Genomic DNA, 9,639 nt, shown 5'->3' with positions numbered 1-9,639 from the left:
GCAAATACACTACAAATTTAAGCATAGAAAAAATTACTGGTTCAGCCCTTGAATCACATGAACTGCTAGAGTTGTGTTTTTTTCAGTGCAGATGTACTGATATATATATATAATGTAGGGTATGATCTTAGTAGTAGGAAAATGTTTTCAAGCTTTACACAGACTGGAAATTTAATTCAGCAACTGTAACTTACTCCTGGCTTTTAAGTTAGCTGCTGGACTACAGACAAATGTACCATAACCATGTATTTCTAGCTGTAGTTGCTAGAATGTGACCAAACACACAAAGATTTTTGCAGAAACTAAGAATTCTATTAATAGTAAAAATCATGAATCTAAGCCCAAGATTCTAAATGGATTTGGGGAAGACTGAGCATCTAAATAAAACCTAAAGAGAAAACTTGTATTTCATAAGAATATTCTCTGATAACTAATGAGGTACCCTGTGCTTCAGACAGGCTAGACTTCTGTTTAAACAATGAACCCTTTAATGTTTTACTGTCGTTACATATTAATCAAACTCACAAAAGTACCAAAATTAATGACATTTTATTGGCAAAAATCAAGTTGAATGTCATCTATTTAATTTAACAGATGTGAGCTTCAGTTTTGTTTATCAAAATACTTCAGTTTTCCAGCTGGATCTGGAATTATCTGTGCAAGAAAGAAAATGAAAATATTAGTCAAAAACCAAAGCCACAAAAACACAACAAACTATAAAGCCAGAACAGCACTGTATTTCATAGTAAGATGCTACTGCCAACTCACTAGCAACACTGAAGAGTAATTTATCAGTTGATTTGGTATTAGATTACTGTTCATCTCTAAAGGTACCTAACAGCAGTAGCAGAGAGATTCAACCAACTGAGGCATGAGAGAGAGTGCAGCCTACTGGAGGAAGAATTTTGACAGCTTGCCCCAAAAGCAAGATATTTTGGTAAATTTGTATCTGTAAACTAGAGGATTAGAATTTACTTACAGTTCTTCCCTTGGCCACCATGCTCTCATGGCTTCCTCTGGTTTGATCTAATTAAATCAAACACATTTAGAAGGCATGACTACATCTTTGAGAAAGGCTTTTTCAACTACTCTGCTACTGTCTGCATCTTTTTCACAGAGGAGGTGGAGAATGCTTTTGTATTGCATTAGTTTATTAAACTGGCAGTGTTGGAGCTGTTAATGTCAGCATTGTAAGACTGTTTTTTAGAAAATATATCAATGTCATGTTATCTAGGTGATCCTAGTTATGGAAGGCAGAAATTTTCAGTGTCAAAATACGAACGTTGGGCCAGCCAGCCCTCTTTCATATTACAGTCTTAATATCCAGCTTCCCCCATTATGACACTTCTCTGCTGGTTTGAAAAAATTGACTCCCAGCCTCAAGTCATCTTAGAAACTTTTGCATCCAGCAAAGAAACATGGTTTAACATTCCACTGTTTTTCACTATCAAATACAATGCTCACTAACTCTGCTTAGAGGCTGCTGGGACCTGGTTTTGTTGAGCCATCTCTTTAACAACAGCCCTCTGTCATCACCAGATGGTTCAGAAGGAAGCCACATGCTCACATGAGTGACAGTGATCTCATCTGAACGAGGCAGCTCAGACCTCTGGTGGAACTTTCATTATTCTGCTGAGGCTTGCTCTGGGCCAGGGAACACAAACAAGTTCAATGAGTGTTTATGTGAACTCTGGCTCCTCTGCCTCCAGTCACATGGAGCCCAGGAGTAACGAGGGAGGGAGGGTAACTGCACAGCAAAGCAGCACTCCCTGCTGGAGTGCTGACAGTGGCACTGGCTCTGGCATGTACCACAGCAGTCTGGGAACTTTTATCTTTCTTTTTCTGGGTAGTACCCGGGATCTGCAGTAAGAACCACCAAGAATTTACATGGACAAATAACCAGGAAGATACAGCAAACTCAAGAGTTCTGTACTGTTCCTCATCAGGTGTTAACAGGAAAAAGTTCTTGCTCACAAACTCCCTGCTGATCAAGTGAATTTTGTTCACACCAGGAGTTTGAAACAACTGGAACATGTCTAGTGTGAGGGAAACAATCCCCTAATGAAATCAGTAGTAATCCAAATGGTGTAAGCTTAATAATGTGACATTACCTTCTCACTGACAGTTGGTAAGATTTTTGATTTGGCCCTAGTAGAAATGGTAATTGAGTTCTTGTTAGTATTACATGCATGTTAATGTAAACAGTGACTTACTGTTTCACTGCCAGGTTTCCAACCAGCAGGGCAAACTGAAAAAAAAAAACCAAAAAACACAAAGGGGACAAAGTTAGCTCAAGTATTTTTACACACACAGACTTTTGGGTGCTTAATATTCTCTTTCTGATCTTGAAGTAAAACACCATGAAGTGTCACATGTCAATATCTGAAGCTATTACACGTGCAGTTTTCTTTACACATGGGATGGTGACCTAGCAGTTTATACCTGACACCACCCACCACTTCTGAAAACTGCAAATCTCTGGATGGATGTCTTAGTTTAATTCTTGTGCTCTTCTACACAAAGTACTGGCAAAGCAGTATCTGAGAATGAACACCTACTCTAGTAAAACAATTTCTGCAGTGAAATTCAGGTGACTACACAGAGACCTACCTTTCTTTCTTTAAAACCAAACTAGGGGCATATTTTAGCAAAGAGATCAGTTCAAAGATTCCATGAGAGACTAATTTTATTTGTAGCCTTGCTTAGGACCAAAGGGGTTGCAGCATGTGCTTACCACAGTGTGGCTGGAAGCCCTGGGACCACCTGTACAGCTGCATATTCTGGAGTAAAGCTCTCAGCTGTTCAGAGCTCTCCCTCTGAGGCTTCAGCCCAAGCAGTTATTACAATGCTTTAAGACATGCTGACAGACAAAATGCCCCACATGCTAGCAGGAATTGTGGAGAACTGTTATTCTGTGCAAAAAAACCAATGAGGTGTCTACAGAAGCTCTCCTCAACATTCATATAAAAGCTGGGAAAAAAATGTGGTATTCTGGAAACACTACAAATTAACATTCTATAAGCTGGCTTTTTAACTAAATGTGGGTAAATTTCCTTAGTCAGATGTGCACAGCCTAAGTATCAGCATCTATTTTTTCAAGTCTGTACAGCACAGCAGAACAATGGTGATACCTTTATACCTTCATATAAAGGTACTTTCAAATGCCTGGTGACATTGAGTTGAACTGGAAGTTAAGCTGCTAAATGTGTATTCATATTTAAACAAATCTTCAAATAAATTATTTAAAGAAATGTGAAAAAGTTCATCCCATGCTTGAACTGGAGGAATAAGTAATGATCTAAGACAGTAAAATGTCTTTGCTGGGGAAAGGTGATCACCAAGCTATTATACAGAAAACAAAAGTAACAGTGCTATAATTTTCACATTATTACCACGTATCTTGACATGAAACACTCTCAGTTACTTGTCACAGGACCTCAGTGAATGGCACAGGACAAGGACGGCCTGCATCTCCATTATTTTAGTATGCAAAAATGTACTGAAATATTCGGCCTCATTCTTCATATTTTGTACAAATTTATGCCTGTGACACATGGTACATAGTGCCAAAATTGAGACTAATGAATGCTTTATACTCTCATTCTCATGGATGTGAAGCAAAATGTAGATTACTATTCTAGAAACAACCTAAGGACTTTGGACCACAGAATCATGCAGGGCAATCAAACCAGTTCAGTCACTGTATGAGGCCAGTCCTTAATGTTACTGAGCATCTTTCCTCCAAAAAGCTAGTACAGCTTCCAGGCTAAGTAAAACAATCTTCAATATGGCAGTATTTAAAAGAGCACCTTCTCCATGTTTATCTGTGTACTGGAATGCTTGCACTAAACGAAGTGTTTCATCCACTGATCTCCCAACAGGAAGGTCATTCATTGTGATCTGTCGAAGGATTCTCTTATTGTCAATAATGAAAAGGCCTCTGTGGGGAAAAAAAAAAAAACAAACAAACAAAAGGTGTGTGTGTTAGGAAACAGAATTAATGATAGTGGTGTTTTTATGCAGTATTTTAGGTCTGCTGGATGGGAGGAATTTGATCTCTGCAAACACCATATAATAGTCACCACCAGTAACCTACCAGACTTTACCTGCATATTAGAGGACATGAGCTGAGCTCCAGTTAAAACAAAAAAAAGGTATTTCTTTGCAGAGCATAGAACTAAACTCTGACAGGCTGTGCCAGGGGATGCTGCAGATGCTAGGACATTACAGGGATTCCAGAAGAACTATTCAGTTTTAGGCAAATGTATCTCTTTAGGTAACCTTAGTCTTGACTCCTCTTGGGATTTGGGAGATCCCTGAGCAACTCCAGCTCTGGGGAATCCTGCATATTTACCCTGCCCTAGGTATCTTCTGATGCCTGCTGTTAAACAGGATATTAACCTTTACCCCTCTTCTGACTCATTATGACTGTATTTTTTGTATTCTTCAATATTTGCTACTCACCATGAATCCCCAAGTAAAAGCTGCTCTAGAAGAAAAATTTCAAATGCTTCTTTAAATATAAGCAGTTAAGTATTACCCCAGCAAAAACCCAACCAAACTGCAATCCCATGAAATACCTAAGTGTATGTCCTTGATCTTCCAGATACACTCCATAATCCTTTGAAATCTGGTGTGTCAGATCAGAAAGAAGGGGAATCTTCATTGGTCCAAGTCCTCCTTGTTTACGAGGAGTATTAATCCTTTGAAGGAAAGGAAATACAGATGTATTTCTCACATTGATTTATATTCCCTACACAAGTCAGAAATCTACAAACTACATCAGTATGAAGAGAAGGATTTAGTGCAAGTGACATTTTTTCTGTTCTGCACACAAAGGAAATGAACAGTATTTGTGACTCTAACAAAACGTGCAGTAGATCTTTTGCAGGTTTTGGCCATGTGTGTTAATGATGACCTTTTTCTTAGCAGTCACACTGCTTTATGCCAACGTGCTCCTGAACTGGGACAATGTGAAGCATTTGCTGATAGTTTAATTAATATTTTCTTTTTGTGTTTGTAGTATTTTTTGGACTGAGACATGACATACTGCAAGCAACATATGTTAAACAAGCTTAAAAAATAAAGGTACTTTCACACACTAGGGTTAAAATTTATTTTAAACATTTGTGTCAATAGCATCACACTTTCACATATGATGATATACCTACACAGGCTAAAAATCTGAGGAGCACTGTTCTTTTGCTAAATTGGAACCATGAATAATGTTTAGTGAAAGACAAGAGGAAGATACATACCATGCTAAGTGAGTGAATTTTGAGTCCACAGAACATGCTACTACTTCAGTATTTATTGCTCTGAATTCTTCAATTCGGTCACTGAAGGCAATTATCTCAGTTGGACAGACAAATGTACTAGATGATTTAAAACAAGATAAAAGTCAAAATTTCATGAGAAACCCAGTAAATTCTCTGCTTAACTTAAAATGGTGTATTTATCATAAATTATTTCAGCTTTTGCTTATTTTTATTGCTTCTTCGAGTATTTAATGAAAACGCTGCCTGACAAATCCTCCATCTTAGATTCCAGCTTAGTTACAAATGGATTCTTTCTGATGACTATAAATCTACGGTTATTTTACAATCTGGATTCAGGGCTTGAACAGTTACTTTCTTTTAGACTTCTAGAAATGTGGCTGAATTTAAGCACTATAATCCAATTTTTTCAGAGGACCATACTATAATTTGTTGTTACTGTGCAAATCTCCAAGTTTCAACTAATTTGTCTTCAGCTTCTTCTGTTATAGAAGAACTAAAGTAGTAAAGCTAATGATGTTATGGTATTAAAAGTAGTTATGCATCTCTGTCCTCTTAATTTTGGGGAAAAGAATGGGATTGTCCCTTAAAAAGCAGAGATGTTTTCATTCGATGAGTAAAGTTATTGCATTCTAAATAAAGGAGGTTAAATGTTAAATACTCCTAGGATGTTACAAGGGAAAATGCCACCTCTATATACACTCTAGAAAAAGTAGATGGGATGCTTTCTTCTACTTGCAGCACTGATTTATAGCATGGAACAGAATACAGAGTCTGCCTAACTGTGAAACTATAAAGTTGTTTGTTTTGTGTGGAGACACAAATTAGTTATTAGTACAGTTATCAGGACAAAGATTGCAATTTTACCAATGCATGATGGGAAAACAAATGCAAAGAATATATTTTCTTCTGTCCTTTCTTCTCTCCCAAATTCTTACCAAACAAAAATACAAGACCTCAAAAAAAGAGAGGAATTAATGAATTATGAATCTAGTATAGCTGCACTCAGTCTTGGTATGCCTACAGTGCTCTTACTTACAAGTCAAGAGGATAGAAGAAGAAGACAAGATATTTTCCTTCATAATCTGTTAACTTCAGCTCTTTAAACTCTCCATTAATGACTGCTGTTCCCTCCCAGTAAGGTGCTGGCTTGGAGACTGAAATGCAAAGAATGTTGAATTAGAAGTCAGAATATAACACCTGTGTTCACACCAAGCTGTCCAAGGACACCTGTTCTTCCTTTTGCTTGAAAAACAACCTGCAGCACAGCTCCAACATGAAACTGCTTTCAGCTCTAAACAAGGGGGTACAGAATGATGAAGAAATGAAGGCTTTAGTACACATACAAAGTAAATAATTTGACCAACACGTGCTCATACATGAGCCCTGTTGATCACTGATAATCAAGGCCACACAAACCTTATCTGGGCCTACTGAACAAACCGTGTGTGCACTGCCAGCTCAAGGCACCTGCTAGACTGAAGGGGAAAGCTCTTTAATACTTCAGGTACCCTCATTGTTTTGTTAGGAATAGCTGTTGGAAACCAGAAGCACAAGATAGTTCAAATTCACTTTGCTACTTTTTAGCCATGGAAACCTGTCTGGAATTCTGGTACACAAAAAATACATGCCACAACATGTTTAGACACAAATGGCTAAAAATGCAGCATATGTCTATTAAATTACAACTCTTAAGCAAATTTTAACTTGAAGATAGCTGTGTTTTAAAAAAAAAAAATCCAGCTGAAAATCATGAAATATATTTACTACTCCTACCACAAGGGATTAACCTTGAATTTAAAATATTAAATACTAATCTGCCAGGTACTATTTTCATACCACTGTGAATTCTGAGACAAAGGATAGGGTATACTGGAATTACAAAGTAATTTGAATACACTTGCCATGTCAAGGACATTGACATACATCTCCAGCAAATTAGGGAAAAGCTTCTGAGAAAAACATGTGGAATTTTGAATATTATCTGGACGGTACCTGAAGTGGTTGGCTCTCATTTTGGAGACAACCCACAGCTGCAGAATATAGTTAGCAAGGAGGTATAAAGAGGACCTCCAGATTAGGAGGGAGAAGGGAAAGATATTAAACAAAATACTGCATATCTTTCTACTGCAAAGGTAGAAAAACCCAAACAGTATCAGCTACAAATAGCTTGGCTGCTTTTTAATTTTTTTTGGTTTGTTTGTAGCATCTGCTTGCAAACGTTTAAAACAGAACGTACGCCCTGGCTCAATAAAGTATTTTACAGCTGTGAATTCTCACATGGAAGGTAATTTCTGTGTGATCCCTCTGTACTCTCTGTCCTGCAAGACAGGACTTTTAGCAGCTGTCCCTGAACATCTCACAGCGACGCGATTTACGGTGTTTGTCCCCACGTCTGCCATGTAAAGCATTTAAATCAAAACACAGCACAGGCACAAAACCAGTGCCAGACCCAGCACGCTGGCAGCGGGTTACGAGAGGCGCCCATTCATTGTTTCTGATGGCAGAGCGGGCACAAAACATTCCCGTGCATCCCTTGAAGCGCTTCCCTGAACTCGTTCGCCATTTCTGGAACCACGGACCTTGCGGGACGCCCATGGGAGGCGGCGGTGACCACGATGGAGATGCAGGTCTGGAAAGGGCCGGTGCCCCCTCCCTCTCCCCTGGCTGCCGAGGCCGCTCCGGAGGCCTCAGCAGAACCGGCACAGGGAAGGGAAGGAAGGAAGGGCTCGGGGAAGGGAAGGGAAGGGAAGGAAGAAGGGCTCGGGGAAGGGAAGGAAGGGCTCGGGGAAGCCCGCGCTCCGCCTGACGTGGCGCTGCCGCCGCCCCGCTCCGCAGCCCCGAGGCGCACTGCGGGCACATCCCCACCCCGGCCCCGCCGCTCCCGCAGCCCCGGCCGCGCCCGGCACCTACTCTTGGCCTGGCTGAGGTGCAGCGAGTGGTCGGAGACGGGCAGCCGGGCCGCCTCCCCGGGGTACACCTGCCCACCCGCGTAGTAATGGCACTGCTCGTCCCCGCGCTGCCGCGCCGGGCGCGGCTCCTCCGCCTCCGCTTCGCCTCCCAGCGCCGCCGCCAGCAGGAGCAGCAGCAGCAGCGCGGGACACCGGGCCCCGGCCGGGCCGCCCGCCTCCATGGCCCGCCGAGCGAATGCACGTCCCCGCGGCGCGGCGAGGGGCGGCGGCGGCGGGGAGGAGCTTGGCCCGCACACACTCCCCCCTCATGGCCGGGCCGGGCCGGGCCGGGGCTCAGGGAGGCGGGGGGGGGATCGAGGGGCTGTGCCTGTGCCGGTGCCGGTCTGGGGCCCTGTACGGCCACACCGGGTGCGGCGTAGGAGCCCAGTCGTGGCACAGCCGCCCTGGGGCAGATCACAGCCACCCCTTCCCGGCGTGGGAGCCCCATCCCGGCACGGCTGAGCGCGGGCAGTGCCGGCGGAGCTGCGGCCTCGTGCTCCGGCCTCGGAGAAATCGGGGAATTACGTTCGTGTGTAGAGAAAGAGGGGAAGATACGCGCGTGTGTGGAGAGAAAGTGCGCACTTATCTGGAGCGTGTGATTGCCGAAGGAAACGATGATTGTGGAAGGCTTCCCATCTGCTATCATCTCTTATCTATGGCAGCGTGGGTTCTGTGGGCACGGCACCGCTCGCGGTCGTAGCCAGCTGTGCCAAGTGCAGCTTCTGCATTCCGCCCTCTTGAATACAGACAGTGCGGAACAGGGGCGCTGGCTCAGGCCAGAACCTTGAATTGTTGCCCCTTGGGCAGCGGCTCGTGAATGGGCACCATGTAGTGTACGAGATGACTGTGTAAGAGTTGGTTAGGCAGAAATTAAATACTAAGTGTCTTAATTCACAGAATCACAAAATGGTTTGGGTTGGAAGGGACCTTTAAAGATACTCTATCCTAATACTCCTCTAATGGCAGGGTCATTTTCAGCTCGATCATGTTGCTCAGAGCCCTGTCCAGCCTGACCTTGAATGTTTCCAGGACTGGGGCATCCACCTCTGGTCAACCTGTGCCTGTGTTTTGACACCCTCATTGTAAAAAATTTCTTATTTATATTTAGTGTTAGTCTACTGTTTTGGAATTCAAAACCATTACTCCTTGTCCTGCAACAGTAGGCCCTGCTAAAAAGTCTGTCTCCATCTTTCTAATAAGCCCCCTTTAGGTACTAGAAGGCCACTCTAAGGTTTCCCTGGAGTCTTCTCCAGGCTGAACAACCTTAATGCTTACAGAGGAGATGCTTCAGCGCTGTGATCATCTCTGTGACCCGGATGCCTTGGTTCAAGTTTGCCTTGTGAGAGGTAATTTTTCTCTGTGCTGAATAGTTTGTGGTTCATATCACAAAACAATTACATATGTCACAGATA

At 42.4% G+C, this 9,639-nt stretch overlaps 1 protein-coding gene across 3 annotated transcripts; it reads right to left on the bottom strand.

The window, feature by feature from the left end:
* Positions 1-530: 530 nt before the first annotated feature.
* Positions 531-8,446, bottom strand: PRDX4 (peroxiredoxin 4). Of its 3 annotated transcripts, XM_062488073.1 has the most exons (8): positions 8,190-8,446; positions 6,316-6,433; positions 5,259-5,375; positions 4,581-4,703; positions 3,810-3,940; positions 2,214-2,248; positions 980-1,026; positions 531-654 (listed from the first exon to the last, which is right to left on the bottom strand). In XM_062488073.1, the coding sequence occupies exons 1-8, from the start codon at positions 8,407-8,409 to the stop codon at positions 651-653; spliced, it is 795 nt and encodes a 264-aa protein (XP_062344057.1). In that variant the 5' UTR covers positions 8,410-8,446; the 3' UTR covers positions 531-650. The 3 variants fall into 3 exon arrangements, with proteins under 3 accessions (XP_062344057.1, XP_062344056.1, XP_062344058.1); XM_062488072.1 differs by lacking the exon at positions 980-1,026; XM_062488074.1 differs by lacking the exons at positions 980-1,026; positions 8,190-8,446 and adding an exon at positions 7,859-8,005.
* Between the last annotated feature and the right edge of the window lie 1,193 nt (positions 8,447-9,639).

Source organism: Cinclus cinclus, chromosome 2 (genome assembly GCF_963662255.1).
Source record: "Cinclus cinclus chromosome 2, bCinCin1.1, whole genome shotgun sequence".
NCBI lineage: Eukaryota > Metazoa > Chordata > Aves > Passeriformes > Cinclidae > Cinclus > Cinclus cinclus.
The sequence above is the reverse complement of the archived record's forward strand: the minus strand, read 5'-3'. Positions and strand labels throughout refer to the sequence as shown.